Below are 21,032 nucleotides of genomic sequence, written 5' to 3'. Positions count from 1 at the left end.
ACTGACATATCTTTAACAGCAGTGCAAATACTGATTATTAAACCTGGCAGCATTAATATTGATGTTTGCTTGCCAGGTGTTTGGCTAACCAGTGAGAAGCTTATCACATCTGGGCAAGGTGTCAGTTGCTCTCTGGAATGAGGGAAGCAGAAAAGGTGAGTAGAATTTGACGTTCATTTATCATTCTTCCTGAAGTGTCAGCTTAATAAGAATAGACTCTGGTCTTGTTTGTACGTTCAATTGTCTTCTTCTAAGTATTATTGAGAAGAACCCTGGCCTTATCTATACAGAGTTAGTTTGAATGATCTCAACTTTGGCAGCTTACCTCTTTGGCAAGAAAAGGTAACTCAAAAGAGAAATAAGCTAGTATAAAAGATGAGGGCTTGACAGTTGTGTGGGTTTGATAGAGATTTCTGTGTCAGGTTTAGTGATGAATGAAGGAAGCTTTGTGAGTAGCTCTAGTGTCCTCATTTGTGGCACCCATACTGGCATTGAAAAGAGGGTAAAAATAAAACCAACTAAGACCTCAGGTAGAGAGTTATATTTAGATGGGTTTTAGATACCAGTGAGAAAAGACCTGCTCCCATTTTAACTTAAAAAGAAAAATGATTCCTCAAGTGTCAACATGAACCTCATGTAATAGTAATAGAAACATTTATGGAGCTCCTAGTCTTCAGTTGGCAGTTCACATGCGTTACTGCCTTTGCATATCACAGTAACTCTATGGACCAGATGGTATCATTCTGCCCATTTTACAGGTGAGGAAACTGCGAATTTGAGACAGTAAGAAATTTGCTCAAGGTCATGATGGTGGTAATCAGCAAAGCTTGGATTTGCATACTTGCAGTCTGGCATCAGAGTTTGAAAGTTTAACCACCACACTGCACCACCAGTTGTCTGAAATTCCCTTTTTTGTATAGTGAAGATGATCCTCATAGCATTTTCTGAACTCCCAAGGAGCTGACTGCTTGGACCTGGAGGGTGCAGGGGTTTATTACTACCCAAATCATTGCTATGCACAGTGATTACTGATGCAGTTCTCTGAACCTTTTGTGTTAATTAGAAGAACTAAATGAACTATTTAGCAGTTTTTAATATTACAAACTCATGAAATATTTAAGAATGCTCTAAAGAGGAGAATTAAAATGATAATTTTAACAATCGGATTTCAAGTTGGGGTTTTTTGTTTATAATTTAGTTACAAACCTATGCTTTATAAATATAGAGCTATTACTGCATGAGAAGCTCTCAGAACTTCAAGGGCTTTGTAACAGAAAAGAAAGATCCTGAAGACTGGGGTAAAAGTAAAATTATTGTATATTTCAGCATATTTTTCTTTTTATAAGATCCCTTCTCTTGTATTTGTTTCACTTCTTTTGAACCACCTATCCTTAGGAATAGGCATCATCTTATTTATGAGGTATCTGAAATTCAAAGAACTTAAGCAATTTTTTTCCAAGTCACCTGTTTAGTAAGTGGCATCTATGGGACTTATACCAGTTTTTCTCCAGTTTTCAGCCCAGAGCTATTTATGTTTATGCCCTGCAGATAAGTGCCTTTGTCCATTCACCAATAGCTGAAAAAACTGTAGAGGATGTGTACCCAGGCAGGTGGATGGCATTATCCAAATTGTGGAAACAGGCAGAAACTGGAACTCTAGAGGAGTGGTTAGCAGTAGTCTTGGCAGGACACAAGTGCAGAGGCAGGTGAAGGGACAGAATCCTGATCCTTTGAAGAGGACAGAATCAACTAGTTGCACATTGCTAGGTCTCAGGTTTTATGCTGAGTGCCTGGGCATTTCTTAAAAGTACAGACTGAGGCAAAAAGAATAAGGGCTTTAGCTACTAAAAGTGGTGTACAGGCAGGGGAAAATAAAGTAGGAAAAAATCTGTTTACTAAAACCTGTTTGATTTACAGTAGGAGATACCTGATGCATTAGAGGAGATACCTGATGAAAACTCCTTATAAATTTTCTGTCTGAGGATACGTTTGGTTTCGGATAATGAAATGTGGTTTAGCATGCTAATGGCTTTAGTTGTGGGGAGCAAAGAAATGTGAGGACAGAAATTACAGAGATGCTGACAGACCCCGCTAAAAGAAGCTGTGTTATGGAGGATGTGTTAATAAAGATGTCACTGCATTGCAGTTCTCTTCCCATTTCTTATGAGACTAGTTGGAACTGAAATAAGAAATGTATATTCTTCACTGAAGAGAACCTCAGAGCTCTATGAAAAACAACTATAAATACAGAACAAACAGTTAAAAGACTGAAGGCATCATCAAAGTTAGGTTGGTTGGTCATTTCTGCTCGTATTCTGGAAATCACAATGACAGAGTTGGGAAAGACTTAGAAGTCGTACCTGGGACTGTCTTTCCACTCAGTGGCACTTCTGTGTATTCTGGTTGTGTTTCCACTTAAACTCTGCATGATAGGAATTTCAGGTTTTCATAGGCAGTCCATTTCATTGGTGGAAACCTGAAGGACTGGATCTCTTTGTAATTTTCCCCTTTGGCCCTACTTCTTTAAGTACTTGCTGCTGCTGCTACTAAGTCGCTTCAGTCGTGTCCGACTCTGTGCGACCCCGTAGAGGGCAGCCCACCAGGCTCCCTCGTCCCTGGGATTCTCCAGGCAAGAACACTGGAGTGGGTTGCCATTTCCTTCTCCAATGCATGAAAGTGAAAAGTGAAAGTGAAGTCGCTCAGTCGGGTCTGACTCTTAGCGACCCCATGGACTGCAGCCTTCCAGGTGCCTCCGCCCATGGGATTTTCCAGGCAAGAGTACTGGAGTGGGGTGCCATTAAACAGGAATAAATCTACTCTCTTACCCACTTCACAATTCTACTCTACAAAGGCAATTATCACATTCTCTGTGTCTTTCAAGATTTACCATTCTGTTCTCTCATCCATCTCCTTAATGTGTTTAGTTGGTCTTTCACAAAATGGACATTGCCTAAGGATTTGGGGGAGTAAAATAGTGGTACAAAACAGAGAAGTCAGATATTTTCATCCAGAACGGAAAATAAAATTGGTGAGTTAAGAAAGTTGGAAAGCTTTGAGAGTTTGTGTTAGGTAGTCTACTCCTTTTCCAGAACTTAAAAGTGACTGCCTCACTGAAGTAGTTATTTGTGAGGAGAAGCTATTTGAAAATGTAGCAAAACAAATCACTTATGCCCAAGGCCCCCTCGAGGCCTCTTCCCACCACAGCGGTGGGGCTGACTGAGAACAGCTGGTGTGAGCCGAATGTCCTGTGCTTATCTAATTGCTTTTTACCAGGTTCTTCCTGGTGTGGAATCCACAGCATGGGGGATTTCTCAGAAGCTCAGCCTCAGGGGGAAGTTACTCTGCATCAGAGAGATGTGCCAGAGGGAGCCTGAGCTTTTTCAGAGCCAAGGCTTTGCCTTTGCAGACAACAGCTCCTCCGAAGGCTGGAACAATTAGAAGGAAAAGAAAACAGGGCCAAAGAGAAGGATAAAGGCATGTTTCAAGATTCTAAGAGAAACAGAGAGCTTTTCCCCCTAATAAGGAGCTGTGTTTAACTTACTTACTAACAAAAATATCTTGGAAATTTAAAAACCTGTTTAAGCTTTTGAGCAATCAAATGTACACTACCTCTGAAAGACCATATCCATATTTGTGTAAATCTGCATTTTTTGCCATCTGTGCATCCCACAGACTCTCATAAAACAAATGTTAAGACCTGCATTATTTATTTATTTGAGCTGGTATCACCAACTCAATGGATAAGAGTTTGAACAAACTCCAGGTAATAGAGAAGGACAGGGAAGCCAGGTGTGCTGGGATCATGGGGTCGCACAGAATCAGACACGACTGAGTGACTGAACATTATTTATTTATTTATTCATTCATTCATTTTGGGGGATGTTTCAGGCTTATATCATTTGTACCACCTAAAGTGAATATAGATAGAGTTTGAGAAGGGCTGGACATCATAGCTCTGCTTGCTACAAAGGGAATTGTCTACCAGGTAGAGAGACTCTCATGTGGCACCAGGGTCCGGGAGAAGTAGGGAGAGCAAAGGTGTGTGAGATGACTTCCCTGGCCAGGACTGCAGTCAGGTGGCTTGCTTCCACCCTTGGCTCTGCCATTAACCAGAGAGGGGAACTCTTTTTAGTTGCATACACATTTAGACTGCAAGTCAGTCTTCCCACTTGCAGAATAAGGAGGTTGGATTAGATCAGTCATATTTCCAGCTAAGCTCCTGAGAGTTTTAAGGTTCCCTTGGAGGTATTTTGATCAGGGAAGGGGGTTGATTATGTGGGGAGGGAACAGATGGTAGAGGCCCAGTAAGGCCTCACTCCTCCATCATTTATTTTTTGACCCATAACCTGTTTTATATATTAGATTTCCACTTCAAGATTCATTCAACAAATATTTATTCTGCATGTATTACATAAGTTTTAATTAAAAAAAAAAAAAAAGATGCACCACTGCCAAAAGTAATGCAAAAATAACTGGCCTGGATAGTTTTTAAGATCTTTTCCAGTGTTAACATTTAATGATCTTAATCTAGGAAATATATATTCATTCATTTTTCACCATAGGAATCCTAAGATATGAGCAATTATCTTGTATAGTTAAGATGGAGAAAGTACTTCTGTAAAGTTTGCACTTCCGTAAAACATGCACATAGAAACACATACACACTCACTCGCATACACTTTTGTAACCTGATTTCTCCATTCTAGTGAATAGCATGGAGAAGGCAATGGCACCCCACTCCAGTACTCTTGCCTGGAAAATCCCATGGACAGAGGAGTCTGGTAGTCTGCAGTCCATTGGGTTGCTAAGGAGTCGGACACGACTGAGCGACTTCACTTTCACTTTTCACTCTTATGCATTGGAGGAGGAAATGGCAACCCACTCCAGTGTTCTTGCCTAGAGAATTCCAGGGACGGGGAGCCTGGTGGACTGCCGTCTCTGGGGTCGCACGTAGTCGGACACGACTGAATCGACTTAGCAGCAGCAGCAGCAGCAGTGAATACCATAGTGTAAACTTCTCTGAATTCTAGTTTGTTTTTTGTCACTCAAAGCAAGATTCGGTTGTGTTAGAACATTTGTAGGCCATACCAATATTTTATATTTTTCAACCAAGATTGCTAATCAGAAAGTAAAGGAATGAATTTACTTTAAACTCATAAATGAGTAAGAAACCCTAAACGAATCTTTGGAAAGTTGATTCTCCTCCATCAACAATAAATAGAAGATAACCAAACCAATATCTATAGATGCAAAAATATATATATATATCAGAACCAAGGTACCATGTTTGAAATATAATTTGTTCATGAATTGCTTCAATGGTTCATTTCCTGAAAGAGTTAATTCAAAAACTAAGTAGTTAAAAATCACCAGGTACTTGAACATTGAAGATACTTGGTTTGGTAAATATTAAATAGTTTACATTTTTTGTTTTGTCATTGCTTATTGCTGCCACATCAATAAGCTTGTGTTATATGCTTTCTTTATAACTATGAATAATCCCTTTTACATCCTTCCTGCCACACACATCATACAGGGAAGGAGGGCATTCTCAATCATGGAAACACTGAGGCAGCAGCAGTGACTGAGGGAGGTTAAGATGTGAAAGCAGGTCACACTGTGCCTCACGTGTGCTCTGCTGGTGCCCTGAGCACTGGGTGTTGCTGGCAAATTATGTAATTAATTTGATCTGACTCTACTCAGTTAATTATACATTGATTGATAGAGTAATTATTAGTAGTAACTGCAAACAGGTCTTAAAGGCGAATTGCTTTTTTTTCTTTTGAAGTATCTGACTTTTTCTGATCTGTTGGAGCAGTCCAATGATAAAAAAAGATTAAAAAAAAGTAAAGGACTCCCAATACTAATGATTTCTGTAATTTTTATTTGCTAACATAGAAATTGTTTTTCTAGGATATTCCTTCTATTTTAATTTGTAACCTTCTATTTGACAAAACAATAGTTTTTATTTGAAACATTTTCGGGTATTGCTAACTAAACCATGTTTCATAAACTATGAGAAAAGACATTTGTTATCATGTGGGAAGGGTTAAAAAAACATTAATGAGCAAAAACTACAGGAGTACAGGAGTTAAACTTGTGACAGGAGAAGTCTTTATCAAACAACACAGGGAGATGATTGTATTAAGTAAGTTTTCTGTTGTTCATGATCGTTAGCTCAAAAAAAAAAGAAAAGGTTTTTTTTTTGGTCAGGCTTTAAATTGTTGAGCTTTTTTTTTATTATTATTATTCATTCATATTTAGTACAGATTGGTTTCTCTGACTGAATACATTTCAAACACAGGAATTGAATTCTGAAGAAGAGCCTGCTATAGTAAAACTAGATTAGCTAGAATATACTCTGTAGCATACTCTGTAGGACAAATTATGAGGATTTTACATATGTTAAAAGAAGTGAAATCATAAGAAACAAAACACACTTTAAAAAGAAAGAATCCTTTAAAACCTCAGAATAATATAAAATAAAGCTTTGCATTAAGAATTTAATGAATCTAGTATTTCCTGTCACAGCTAATTTCTCAGGCAGTTCATTTATTCTTTGATGTAACTTTAAAGTGTTCATAAAAGAATAGCCATGACTATAGTTACCACATAAATACTGTATCGTTGAAGTAGACCTGTGAATAGAGAAGCAAAATCTCAGCCTTTGCAGTTTATTAAAAAAAAAAAAAAAAAAAGCCACTGTTTTAATGCACTTACTTCCCAAGACAGCCAAACCCACCAGAGTGACTTACTAAGGTATCTGGCGTTGATAGCCTCGTGGTGTTCAGTCCTACCAAGGATGGGAGAGTTTGGGACATCCAGTTTGAGATCATTGCCATGGTACTAAGCACAGCGCCAAGCTTCAGCAGTGGAAGGCTCATTGCTGTGGAGCTAATGAGTTTTCATAGTGACTGATTAAGATCCTGGTGCTGGGCTGGCAGCGGGAGGCGTGACTGCAGCAGCCACATCCACGGCATGAAAAGAGATCAACTTCCTTAGCTCTAATCACGCGGGAAAGCTCACAGAACCTCTTTCCCCCACCCTCTCGGGAAGTGCCCTGTTCTTCCTTTTCCTCCTTTACTGCATACTTTGCTGGATCATCACACAAAATATTCTTGATGGGGCTTCGTTGGTAATTTTTAGAGCATAAGGATAAACGGAGGAGGAAACTTGAGCTTTTCCTGCTCCACTGTAGTCAGTTACCATGAAGAGTTCACTGCCTCTGGGATTTCTGTCAGGATAATCTGCTGTTCCTTATTCTTCATAAAAACAACAAAAAAACCCTCTTAATTGAGGTCTGTCACAGCACACGTTTCAAACTCCAAACTTACTGTCTACAGATTTCTCTGAGCATGGAAAAAGTGGTTTTAGACAAAACATGAAAATAAAATCTGCAAAGAATATCCAAGATCATTAGATACTGTGTAAGAAATTGTTATTTTCTTTAATATAGTAGCCTAAAATTAGCACTGTTGCTTCTTAAAAAAATTGTCAGGGATTGATAGCTACTGCCTGTGGAGGACACTGCCCTAGGCATACAACATGTGAGCAGACAGAAAAGGCAGCCTTGGAAAAAGGCTTCTGATAATAAAATTTCATAGGTTCCCAGTTTTGCTTTCATGAATGAATGCTTAGCAGCTTCACAGGCACACAGCAAACTCAGTTAAATCTATTTTCACCTTGTGCAGAGTGACAGACTAATATTGGAAGTCTATATCATGAGAGAACATTAAAAACGCACAGGACTTGGCTTCAGGGAATCTTAGGGTCTAACTCCTTGTTCTCTTTTAGTTAGTTGAGTGACTGACCAGTGAATTAAAACTCCTTAGCTTCACTTTGTTTTCCTTCAATGAGTAGAGGTTGGATTCTCTGCTCTCGAAGGCCTCGTCTAGCTTTAAAATCCAATGATCTGTTTATTAGAGTTATGTTGGTAAGTGTGTGTATTGAATTTGGGCTTATGGGTAATTTTAATATATTCTTTTTATAAATACTACAAAATTGCCCACATCCAAATCTCAGGTCCCAGATGGTATAAATCAGAGGCCCCTGTCTTATATAATATATGTGATTTAAAATAAAAATGCAGAGAGAAGACATGAAGAGAAATATGGCTGAACGAAAATTAAATGAAAAGAAATATTATAAAAAAAAAAAAAAATATGTTTTGATTCCTTAGGAGAATTCTGTAATTATTTATATCTAGAAAGATATATATATTTTCTTCAACAGTTTGGCAGAAGAAATAAAGAAAATATCTTTAATAAAATTTAAATATATATGTATATATATGTATTTATAGAGGTGTGTGCCTTTATCCTTAAAAACAGCTTTAAACTGGGGTGAGTACTGAGACTCCTCAAATCTTTCTTGCATATATTACCTTGAAATCCAGGCTACTTTTTTTCCTTCAGAATATATCCAGATGATTTCAGCTGGCCCTTATTGTTTAACCACAGTGCCCATAAAACCAAATACTTCTTAGTTTTGTCTTTTTCAAAAAATTGTATCATATGGTAAATTTAACGTAAAAGCCCAATAGTTTATATATTAAACATAATATTAAATAACAGAGTATTCATGGAAAGGACTATGAAATTTGACATTATTATTACAATATGGCAGTAACAAAACATAAAGTAGATTCACAAATCTAATTCTTTAAAAAATTACCTGGTAAAAAAAAGAGAAGAGTGTCTTTTCAAGAGCTTAATTTACAAAATTGAAAACTAATATACGTGCAATTACTGGATAATTTAAGATGCAACATGTCAGATGATAATTATACTTATTAATGAACTATCAGTCAACAAAATAATAGCATCCTTAGAAGACTAATAGCATGAATGTCAGGGGAAATCGGTACTCTTATTTGCAAATCAAAGAGAAATGAAGAAAAATACAATATAATTGGAAGCCTTCTTATAATTTCCCAGAAATGCAAATACCTGCACTGAAGAACTAAAAGAAAACAACAGTGAAACTTTATGGTTTGATAATGTTTATAAACAACATAAAAGCCATAATGTGTTTTCAGAAAAACAGATTTAAAAGGCACACACTGAAAGAAAAAAAGCTTAAATTATGATAATTGTTAGTTATGGAAAATAAAACATAGCTATGATTTGTTAAGGTTAAACAGTTTGCATTTCTCTCATAATCTAGTAAATTGATTATAATTTCCATTTTATAGGTTGAGTTCTCATTTGCCGATGGGGGGAGCTGATTTTTCTATATAGATGTAACAACCTGTGTTCAGGACTAGAAACCCAGTGGTTACAGAAGCTCTATTAATACAAGCATGGTGTGAATGTTGATGGAGGAAGTAGCAAGAAATGAGCCTGGAAATACTAGCAGTTACCAATTCCCAGGGCTTCAGGGTCAACCAAAGATGTTTGGACATTATCTTGGATGTAATTCAGGAGTCTTAAGCAGGGCTCTGAAGTCATTTGTTTTGTGTCTGAGTTTATCACATTGGCATTTTTATGATTTGGGATAGGCAGATGGGGTTGTAGAAACAACAAAGCATATCAGAGGTAAGAGCATCACTTTAGGAGCATATTCTCGTAATTTGGTCAGGAAGTGATTTCCTAGAATACTGTCAGTGGAATTTAAAAGGATGGATTCCATAAAGAATTGGGGTGAAATTAATAGCACTTAGTGATTAAATAGATGTGAGAAGTCTAGGAGAGGAAGTTGCTTGGGAGAATTTCCAGGTTTGGGAATTTGGGTGGTGAATGTTGCTCATCAAGGTAGTAATACAAGTAGAAGTATGACTTTAGAGAGACAGTAGATTTTATTGTTATATACTGGATGTTAGTTGCCTGTGGTAGAGAATCCCTGGATGGTGAGGTACTCACATACCACAACTCTTCAGAAAAGAGTTACATTTCATTAGACCATGCAAACTTAATGACCTCATAATATAATAATGTGTCCTACTTAGATAACAAAAATGGTTAATTTTATAATATAGTGTTAAACTACTAAAAATTTTATTTAGACTTTAATTCAATCTCTATATTTAATTACATATACATAATTTCCTATATGCTTTTCTTTAAAAATAGCAAAGTAAGCCATACGTTCCTGATCCTGTTTTCTCTTCATTTATTTCCCCTATTACTCACTATCCCTTTGCAGCATATCTTCTTGAGAGTTGTCTGTATTCACTATTTTAAATTTATCTTTCCCTAGTGAACAAAAACTTTCATTAATGGCAAGTTTGTGTTCATACTTCTCTGCTCCACTTGATACTACTTTTATCAAGGCTATGGATAATACCACATTGCCGGATCCAGCAGTCAGTTCTTAGTTCTCAACTTTCTTGACCTATGAACAGCATTCGTCAGACAGTTACTTTCTCCTCCTTGAAATTTTTTTTTTCATTTTTTTATTATTAGATTATAAATGCCTTATAATGTTGTTAGTTTCTGCTATACAACAAATCAGCTGTAAGTATACATATATCCCCTCTGTTGAGCCTCCCTCCCACGCTCCCACCGCTTCCCACCACTTGAAGGATACCACATTCACCTAGTTTTCCTTCTACTTTCTGACAGCTCTTTCTCAGTCACTTTTGTTGATGCTTCTTCATCTATATGCTAATGACTCCCAAATTCATTTCTTCCTCACAAACCTCTCCTATCAATTCAGACCTGTATATCCAATTATCTACTTGACATCTCCACTTGGATGGTTAATAGACATCTTAAATTGAACATGTTAAAAAAAAATGAGCTTCTGATATGCCTTTCTGCTCTCTAGTGAACAAAACAAAAGAAATAAACCAAACAATTATATACATGCAATCATTCCTAAATTCTTCTTTATTTCAGCTCCATAGTTGAACAGTTAGATTTCAACCTTAACTTTTTATTTTATTTTTCACATCTTATCAGTTTCAACAGCATATCTTTTCATCTCTACTTTCAAAATATACCCAACATTCACTGTTTCACGTCACACTCACTGCTACCAGGCTGCTCCAAGTCATCATCATCTTTTCATCTGTTACAAGAGCCACCAGTTATTGACCTTGTACCATTTCAGTCCTTTTGTAATCCCCAGGAATGATGCTAAAGCTGAAACTCCAGTACTTTGGCCACCTCATGCGAAGAGTTGACTCATTGGAAAAGACTCTGATGCTGGGAGGGATTGGGGACAGGAGGAGAAGGGGATGACAGAGGATGAGATGGCTGGATGGCATCACTGACTCGATGGACGTGAGTCTGAGTGAACTCCGGGAGTTGGTGATGGAGAGGGAGGCCTGGCGTGCTGCGATTCATGGGGTCACGAAGAGTCGGACATGACTGAGCGACTGATCTGATCTGAATCAAAGTGATTCTGTTAAGTTACAAGTCAGATTATATTATTCTTCTACTTTAAGTTATTTACTAGATTCCTATTTCACCCTGGCTAAAGCAAAAATGTTTAGCATGATCGTAAGGGTCTGCATAATCTGCTTTCTCTTACTTCTCTAATCTCATTTCTTATAACCCTTCCCTTCATTCTCTTCAATGGAGTCACTCTCGTTCTTCAGGGATGCAAGATAATTTTCTACCTCAGGGCTTTTGGAATTGCTCTTCTCTGGTGGAATTCCAGTTTCTCAAATGTCTTCTCACTTCCTTTCTGTTTTAATTCAAAGATCACTTTCTTATAAAATCTTTGCTGACTATGCAGTCTCAGATTGCTACACTTTTCATCTAATCATTTCATGTTATCCTTTGCTGATTTGTACTTTTTTTTTTTTTTCCCATAGAATTTACCACAGGTTAAGATCCTATATAATTATTCATCTTGTTTTTTACTTGGTTTCTCCCCTAGAAATAAAGCTTCAGGAAAGCAGGAATGTTGCCTATTTTGTTCACTGGGGTATTTTCTATGCCTAGGAGAGTGCCTAGTACATGGCAGTACATGCCTAGTAAATGTGTGCACAAATTAATATAGTACTGTTTTGTCCTTGAATTTCCCTCATGTTAAAAGGAGACCCTTTTAAATGCAAAAATTGAAATAAAGCACCCCTCTATTTTTTGCAAAATAAGCCAGAGTAATATTATTGCATTTTGCATGTGTGTGTTTGTGTCTGCATAATGAAAGTATACCTGAGTATAAAGATAGTTTATACTTAAAAGTTAAGAATGTTTTTTCCTTCCAAAATTGCGATTTAGAATGCAAGCACTTCTGGTGTAAGCCAACAAGTCCTGTCTCTAACTTGTATTCTGACTTCTCCTGATACGCCTCAAGTCACTGGAACCCTAAATAAATATGAAAGCAGTCTTCTTTCCCTTTTGCCTTTGGCTAATGAAGTTTGTCTCTGATAACACAGGGTGAGATGGAAGAGACTGTAGGCTATGGAAAGGATGGGTTTAAATAAAATGAATTGGAGAAGATGGAGATCTGAGTGTCCATTCACTTGACTTCCTTTCATTTGTCCCTTGGCAATCAATTAGGGACTACTTGTGGCTCCTGGAATTCAGTGCTTTGCCATTCTTGCCTTGAGGTTTCAGTGTTGTCTTAAAACTGTTCACTGAGAAAGAATGAATTGAGTGAAAAACATTAGCAAAGTTCTCTAAAGGAGGGATTTCTGTCTTCTTATCTTTGCCTTCATCTGTGAAGCTGACTGATGCTGTATAAGCCCGGGGGATCCTCTGTTGGCAGCTGTTGTTGCTACTTCAAAGGAGAGAAAAATGGATGTGTGGGGGAGGAATATATTCAGGGCAAACATGGTTTTTTCCTCTGACTTTCTACTCAAAATTGAAGAAGTGAGAAAATATAAATCTAGGATTGAGCTAGAGGGAAGGAGGATACAAAGTGGTACAAAGAGAGCCCCTCAGACTATAAGGCAAAAGACTTAAATTCTGCATCATCTTCTTCATTGCCTTGCTCCAGGTTGTTCTACTGGGAAATTAAGAAATTAAACTGAATTTCCTGTATAGTCCATTCCATGATACAGTGCCATATTTAAGAGCTCAGGTTTGATCTTTGCAGTCACACAGGCCCTTCCTTACTTTCTGCTTTGACGCTACTAGACTAGATGGCTAGCTGTGTGACTGTCCAGACCCTGTGTATAAATTGGGGATAACAAGAGAATCTGATTCCTTAGGAATTTGTGGGGATGAAATAATCATCTGCATATATAACCCTTATCACAAGACCTGGAAAACAAGGGGTTCACAATCAGTATTTGTCATCATTATTCTAGTGCAAAAGATGTTTATCTTTTCCCCACAGTTATAGAAGAAAGAATAGAGACAGAAATTGTTAGCAATGAGGAAGTGAAGATCACCAAACTTTGTATAAATTACTGACAGAAAGGTTTAGATTTAAGAGTTTTAAAAGTGGAAAATATTCTTAATTCTAATATGATTGATTCAAAGGGAATGACTGCTCACAATATCCTAGAAAGGATTTAAAACATATACATCCCATAGGCCAGCTTTGAGGAGCTTCTTATTTAAGCCTGTCTGCCTGGCACTGTTCTTAGAACTTCATTTGTATGAATTCATTTAGTTCTCACATGACCTCTATGAGGTTGGTATTGTTACTATAACCAGTTTGTAGATGAGGAACTGAGATACTGTAAGGTTAAGTAAGCTAGGACTTCCCTGGTGGCTCAGACGGTAAAAGTATCTGTTTACAATGCGGGAGACCCGGGTTCGATCCCTGTGTTGGAAGATCCCCTGGAGAAGGAAATGGCAACCCACTCAAGTACTCTTGCCTGGAAAATCCCATGGACAGAGGAGCCTGGTAGGCTACAGTCCATGGGGTTGCAAAGAGTCAGACACGACTGAGTAACTTCACTGACTTCACTAAGTAAGCTAGCTGAGGTCACACAGCTAATTAAGGGTAAGTGTAGTATTTGAACCCCAGCTGTCATGTTCTAAGTATGCTCTTAAGTGTTATGCACACACACATACAATAACAGTATTAAAGCAACTACTAATTTCAAACTTTATCTTTTTTAAATAATTGGGATTATTTGGGGGAAGCATTGCAGTGAAGTCATTGCATGATCTCAGTAAATGAATACTTAAAGCTGAACATAAAAATTAAAAGTAATATGTCTTCACTTATTGAGTTCATCTTTGAATGTGACAGAGCAAGGCTGTCATCAGGGAGACACTGACTCTCAGGTAAGTGTTTACTCCCTGCTTCATTTTCTTTGGAATCTATTTTCAGATTTTTCTAACTCAACCCAGCTTATGAGGGCAAACTGAAGTGTCAGATTATTGCCAAAATCTTTTCTGGAAGAAATTGTTTAGGAAGAGAAATCCCAAAAGAGGTTGGAAAATTGCCTGGTGATCAGAAAGAAGACTATTCCAGTGGTAACATGAAAGAATAAAATTGAATCTTGAGAAGTGCAATTTTCTATAAGGTTGTAAGTTGTTTCTTAAAGCATATCTACCTCTTGACATTTGAAATGTTTAGCTGGAACTAAAATTCTGATAGTAGTAAATAACTCTGAACCTCAGAGTATAAGAGAAGGTTACATTTGTAGACTGCTTTTTAGCAAATTCACAGAAATAGCAGGAGCTCTGGAGAGTTAGTGTATATGTAGCAGCATTAGCTACTTATTTGTCAGCATTGTCCCCTCCTCAGTATGTGTAGTCAAGGTTGTTCCGTAATTTTTCAAGAAAGATCCAGCAGACAAACATAGTTAAACATAAATGTCTAAAGATCTGAACTTGAAACATCAGGCAAGCTTTGTCACTGAAAGTGTCATAAGAGTTGTGTAGTTCTATGAAAGGCGGTCAGTAAAACAGTTAAGGCCAGGTCGTTAAAATAACTATCACATAAATGATGCTGCACAAACTCATTACCTCATTCCCTTGTCCTTTTCTGTTTCAACACATTTAAGAACTACTGGCCTTGTAGAAACAGTTTTAGGAGGGCATAAGTAACTTAACTTAGAAATAGTTGCCTTTGTGAATACTCATCTAAAAGGAGTCCAGTGACATATGTATGAACTTGACAATGGATAAGAAAAGGAAAACAGTGTTGATAGAGGTTGTCTCTTGTTATTGAAATCAAATACTTTTTTCTGCTTCTTAATTTTTTTTTATTCTCTCTGTATTTCCCAGATTAATTATGTATTATTTTCTGGTAATAAATTATTGATAATGAATTTCTGATAATAAATTGTTGTTAGAAAAACAAGCAGAAGTATGTCATTATCTTGTCATTGACTTTTAAAGACACTAATCTACTAAACATTTATTAGATATTCAATATATTCCTTGGTCCAGAAAGAGTACTATACTGAAAAATGCAAGATTGATTGGGTACAGCATCATCTTTTGGGTAATTTACCAATCTGGGAATGTAACAGAGTATAAACAAACATGCACACATGAGCTAAATTGTTCCGATCTTATAGACATACTGGAGGAGTAAAAGAAAAGGAGACGGTACCTCATAGTGAAATGGCCAGGAAAAATATAGTGCTTGAACTGGTTTTAAAAGTTTAGCTCTAATTCTCTTAATTTTTCACTCCAGGAAATGGACAATGTCATTTACTATGGACCCCAAAATAAAATTTAAGTCACAGGAATTTTGTTTTATGCTTCAAAAAGTAGAGAATTATATTCTTCAGCCCTTCCTTTGTTAATATTCACCATTTGTGCTAGTACTTTACATTTTTACTTCTCTTCCAATTTTAAACCCATTATATTTACTTAAACCATAACAATATAGGGCTACTGAGTGAAAAAGAGACTAGAAAAAGTGAACATTATTGTGAAAACAGCATTTTCTCTGAGAAGGAGGTGATGCAATAGAAATATCAAAACTCTTAAAGGACATTGAATTATCAAGAAAACTGTATTTAAAATTACATGTCAATCAGCAGTAAGTTTGAATTCTAATATTTGTACATAATCTGAGTCATAAAGCATTTGGCTGAAAATTTAATTCTAGTGTAGAGGCTTCTTGTCAAGTGTCTGCTAAAAGATATGAAGACACAGTATAGCGTGAAGAGTGTTGAGATATTGCCGTTATTGAAAGCAGATCATCTTTGCAATGTATTCTTTTTCCCCCTCCCCCCTCCCTGCTTTCCCTTCTCCCTTTTTTCTCTCCCTTCTTTTCATCTTCCACTCTCCTGTGATTCTGACGTGTTCCCTAGGCTGTATGGCTACAATTTAAGCACAGGTAATTCTAGTATTTTACATTTCCAATTTGGAAGTTTTATGTTTTACCTCTCTACTCATTCAACGCTATTTAAGAAAAAAACAAAATAAAAGTTCCTTTTTCTGAACATTCATGCATGCTAATGCTATAGTTGACCTCCTACTGTGGTCCTTAAAGTTTTCAAGAAGTTATTGAATTTAAAGCTGGAGATTGTTCATAACTTCTGTTCAAAATGTATGTCATTCATGTGCACATCATTAATAGCTTTTTCTTCTAAGAGTGATTCAGAAACATGCCCATGATAAAATATGTCCTTTCTTATATAGTTTACCTTTCAATAATATATAACATCTATCAAAATACATGTATAAGTTAGTATTTTCTATAAAACCTCCATTTAGAATTATTTGAGGAGCAGTGTTTATTGCATGGTGAATTACTTATGCATTCAACAGGGATTTATTGATCAGCCTCTCTATGTGTGTGCGTGTTAAGTCACTTCAGTCATGTCTAAGTCTGTGTGACTCTATGGACTGTCGCCTGCCAGGCTCCTCTGTCCATGGAATTCTCTAGACAAGAATTCTGGAGTGGGTTGCTATTTGCTTCTCCATGAAATAGAGTATTGAAGAAAAAGTGCTGAGGAATCACCTAGAACAGGGATAAATATTAAGGTACATATGAATCACTGGGGGGTGGGGATATTGTTAAAATGTAAATACATTCTATTTCAGATGCTGAGAGCAGGGCCTGAGGTTCTACATTTTTAACAAGTTCCCAGGCAATCAGAAGTGGCTGATCTACAGACCACAGAAGCCAACCAGAGACAAGAGAACTAAGTGAAGAGCTGATGTTTGTGGACACATTCTGTGTCCAACAAAGGAGGTACAACCAAGGAAGGAAAAAAAGGTCAAGCTCTGCGAGAGAGGGGAGTGAGGATTCCCAAACAAAAATTTCTTATTGAAAAAACAGGTTGAAAAGTTCCCACCATCCAGAGAGTTGTTAGCAGAAAGCAGACATTTAAATTTAATGCATTTTAAATGGGTCCTAAAATTTCTTAGAAGTAAAGTTCTAGTTAGAATTTTATCTTGAAAAAGAAAGGGGAACACAAAATAAAGTATCTTAAAATTGTGGGGATATATTAGCATAGATAAGAATAGATGAATAATATGTGTGTATGAGATTATTATTTTTTTAAATCTTATCATTTGGTTTCATAGCACAATCATAAAGAGATTTGTTTTTGCAAAACTCTTCAAGAAATTCCCTAACTTTTTCAGAACCTCTCTTGTTCCTTTGACATGCAAATCATTGTCTCTTAAAGAGCTCATTCCATAATTTCTCTCTTCAATTGTTAAAAGATATAAATTTGCCAGTTACTGTTTAATAATTCCTATGTATTTTATCAGGGCAGTTCTCTCATAACACTTCCACCACTGCATGAAATTATGTATTTTGGATGATTTTGACTAACTTCTCTTATATTTGCACTGAATAGCATTGGATACTTGCCAACCTAAAAATCAGTTGCTCTTGATGGATGCTATCATTAAGGAGTAAGGGATATTTTAGTAGGATTTGAGGGGTTTCATTTTAAAAGTGGCCATAATTAGTAAATATTTGCATTTTGATGGTTGTTGCTGTCTTATACAGCTTCACAATGGCAGGACTTGGGTGACATGAACTCAGGGTTCACTAGACACTTAGCATAGGCAGTTACCCATGTACTCTGATACTGGGATGAGTGGAATAAAAGAGGATGATGTTTTCACATAATTCACTCATTTTAGGGAAATAGTGGGGCTTCCCTCACAGCTCACTTGTTAAAGAATTTGCCTGCAATGTGGGAGACCTGGGTTTAATCCCTGAGTTGGGAAGATTCCCTGAAGGAAGACATGGTAACCCACTCCAGTATTCTTGCCTGGAGAATCCCCATGAACAGTGGAGCCTAGCGGGCTATGTCCATGGAGTTGCAGAGTCAGACATGACTGAGCAACTAAGCACAGTACAGTCTATTAACTATATCTAGGAAGTTGATGCATTGTGTTTCAGCAGTTATGAAAGCTGAAATGTGTACATTTGATTTGGTTATATTCTCGTCCATCCAGGGAGGAAATAATCAGGGGATATGTGGAGCTCTGGGTACTGCCTTAAGTTACCAGTGTTAGAGTCTCACTGAAGGCTCCAGGTATCCCCCAAACCCCAGGAACATACTGGGCCCACAGAAGGTTCAAACTAAAGGAAAAACCTGAAAAGTTGCTGATTGGCAGCTTTACAAAAATGAAACTACCCACCTGATGAGGGTTGGCAGGTGGGGATACCTGGATTCTAATCCTAGTTCTTCATTTAAATTTAGCAGTCTGGCATACCTGAGTCACCTTTTCAGCTCCAACATCCTCTGACTCTGTGTACATAGTATTAAAAGCATGGGTTTTGAAATTGTATAGACCTGGGTTGGAATCCCAGTTCTGTCACTTACTATGTGATCCTGAGTACTTTCTGAAACTCATTCTACTGATCTTAAAATTAAGGATTTTAATAACTACTGATAGAACCCATCTGATAAAGAACATTCAGGCCATGTATATAGTCCAACAGAGTTAGGCCTATTAACTTGTCATATCAAGAGAGGTGGCACACCGGGATAACCATGGAGCATCTCACCACGTAAAGGAAGGAACAGGGTTTAAAATAGGACTTGAGGGAAGGATAGAGTTTACATAGCATTTAAATAGAGCAGAATTTTGATAATGCTAAAAAAAGAGCAAGGCTCTGATGTAAAGCACTGAACATGAAGACTGAGTTGAGAAGTGGACTCTGGATTCTGTTTCCTTGGAAACTACAAAGTTAGGATGAATGCTAAACATGGTGTTCCAAAAAACCTTATCTAAGTTTTGTACCTGGGTTGGAATTTGAGGCTGCTTCTCAGTGTCAGAGTCGCTCAGATCCTCTAGGCAAGAGTGGACTGTTCCGTTTTTACCGATCTGATTTCAAACAGCTAAGTTTCTCGTAGTCTGTGGTTTCAGCAATCCAAGTATCCTGACACTACCTCCTCCAGGGAAGTAACAAAAGCTGTTTTTAGAGGTTGACTCATGAGCCTGTATTGGAGTGTGTTGTCATGCCCTTCTCCATGTCATCTTTCCAACCCAGGGATTGGACCGGGGTCTCTTAAGTCTCTTGTACTGGCAGGCAGGTTCTTTATCACTAATCCACCTGGGGAACCCTACTAATAAAATTAGACAATGCGTTTTAAGTGCTAGGCACAGCTCCTGTCCTCTAAGCAATTATTACAGTTAGTAGTAGTAGTACGATTGTTTAGCTCTCCTTTCACACATAACCTTTCTGTAATAAAATTGGTTGTTGATTTTAAAGTGCCCAGTCTTTCATCACTAGAACACAACTTTGAAAGCCTAATCAGTCAACAAAGGGATGGAGTCCACTGTGACCTTATGAGCCCAGTGCCTTGAACAGACGTCTGGATGCAGTATCGTCACTCATTGCCCTTGAAAATACAGATTTCCTGCCCAGGCTTGATCAGAAATACTCCTCAAGGGGCTTGGAATGGGACATATATTTGTACTTTTCAAAAATTCCTGGTGTTGATGCCCAGCCAAAATTTCAGAAACATCCATATAAGCAAATAAGCCCAGGGAAGCATCATCACAGTCCGTACATTATCCCCAAATGGTTAAGAGTAAAGATTTAAAATGTCAAAGAGTATGGCTTAAAGGTCATCTAGTCCAGATTTCACTCAATACTGAAATGTACTTTGCAACATCCCTGATACTAGCATTTTTCATCCAAGATACTTTCAGTGTTGGTAAAATCAATCTTACACAACTAGCTACTTTGATATTAGATATGTCCTACTATGAGTAAGACCTTGTTGCCATTCATATTCCATTGACCATTTTGGTTCTGCCTTGTGTTATACCAACTGAGAGGTCTACTTCTTTCTGTTATGATATGGCCCTTTAAAATAACAAACTCCCTAACCTTGCCTTTTTTCAAGTCGAATATGCCCAGACTTTTTGGCTCTTCCTCTAATGATATGCTTGTAAGGCTTTTACCTTATTCTTATTTGGACACACTCTCGTTGGTTAATATTACTATGCTCAGAACAGAATGAAACTCTCTGAAATATGCCAGGTTTGTCTGATCATCCTAGATCAGAGAAGAATAAAAAGGCTTATTCATACATGTTTTTCTTTTGCAGGATTAATGAAATTTACTGTAATTTAAATATATTATCCTTCCCTTAATGAATTTTTATTATAACTGACTTAAAATGTTTTCCACTCTAACAACTGATGTTTATTAAAGTCAAATCCAGTTTGAGAGAACATGGAAAATTTGCACGTATGATAATCTATATCTCAGTGGTGAATGAAATTAAAATTTTCTCATCAGTCCATAGGATGATTTAAGAAACATTGTATTTTTAAAATTCCTTAAGCAGTCGCTATGCTCAGATTTCCCAAATAGCTGATCTGCCGAGAATTTGAGAGTCTTACATTCTGGATCTCCAGGCATCTTGCTGATTGAGAAGTGGGCTGCAACTCAGTGGAGAAAACAGCTTAGAGGCTACCAGTGCTTTTTCTGTTTTATGGCTTTGAACTCTAAAATTCAATACTCTTCCTCTTTTCCTTACCCATTTAGCAAACTCAAATGTATTGGATTAGCTCACATATAGTTGGTTAATTCAGGGAAGATGTCAATATAATGTGTATTTAGATTGGTTCATATGTATTTTTTCCAAATTATTAACATCTTGCACCAAAAGTAACAGAAGCAAAGTACAGTAGCACAGCTGAACACAGCAAGCTGAAGTTATGTGCTTCTTTATACATTGTCCAATGTCATTTTTCCTCCCTTGAGGGGGACATGCACTTTGTCCTTTAGCTGAG

The 21,032-nt window shown here is 37.2% G+C and overlaps 1 protein-coding gene across 2 annotated transcripts in view; it reads right to left on the bottom strand.

Moving 5' to 3' along the window:
• Window positions 1–6,884, bottom strand: part of OLFM3 (olfactomedin 3) — a 56,201-nt gene extending 49,317 nt beyond the window's left edge. Inside the window, exon 1 of one of the 2 annotated variants that reach the window (XM_014483121.2) lies at window positions 6,739–6,884. In XM_014483121.2, the coding sequence (XP_014338607.1) occupies window positions 6,739–6,884 (146 nt within the window). The remainder of the gene's footprint in view (window positions 1–6,738) is intronic. The other variant, XM_005910234.3, reaches the window with a different exon arrangement.
• Window positions 6,885–21,032: the final 14,148 nt, after the last annotated feature.

The sequence above is a fragment of the Bos mutus genome, chromosome 3 (assembly GCF_027580195.1).
Source record: "Bos mutus isolate GX-2022 chromosome 3, NWIPB_WYAK_1.1, whole genome shotgun sequence".
Taxonomy (NCBI): Eukaryota; Metazoa; Chordata; class Mammalia; order Artiodactyla; family Bovidae; genus Bos; species Bos mutus.
Note: the sequence above shows the minus strand (reverse complement) of the source record. Positions and strands in the feature narration are given on the sequence as shown.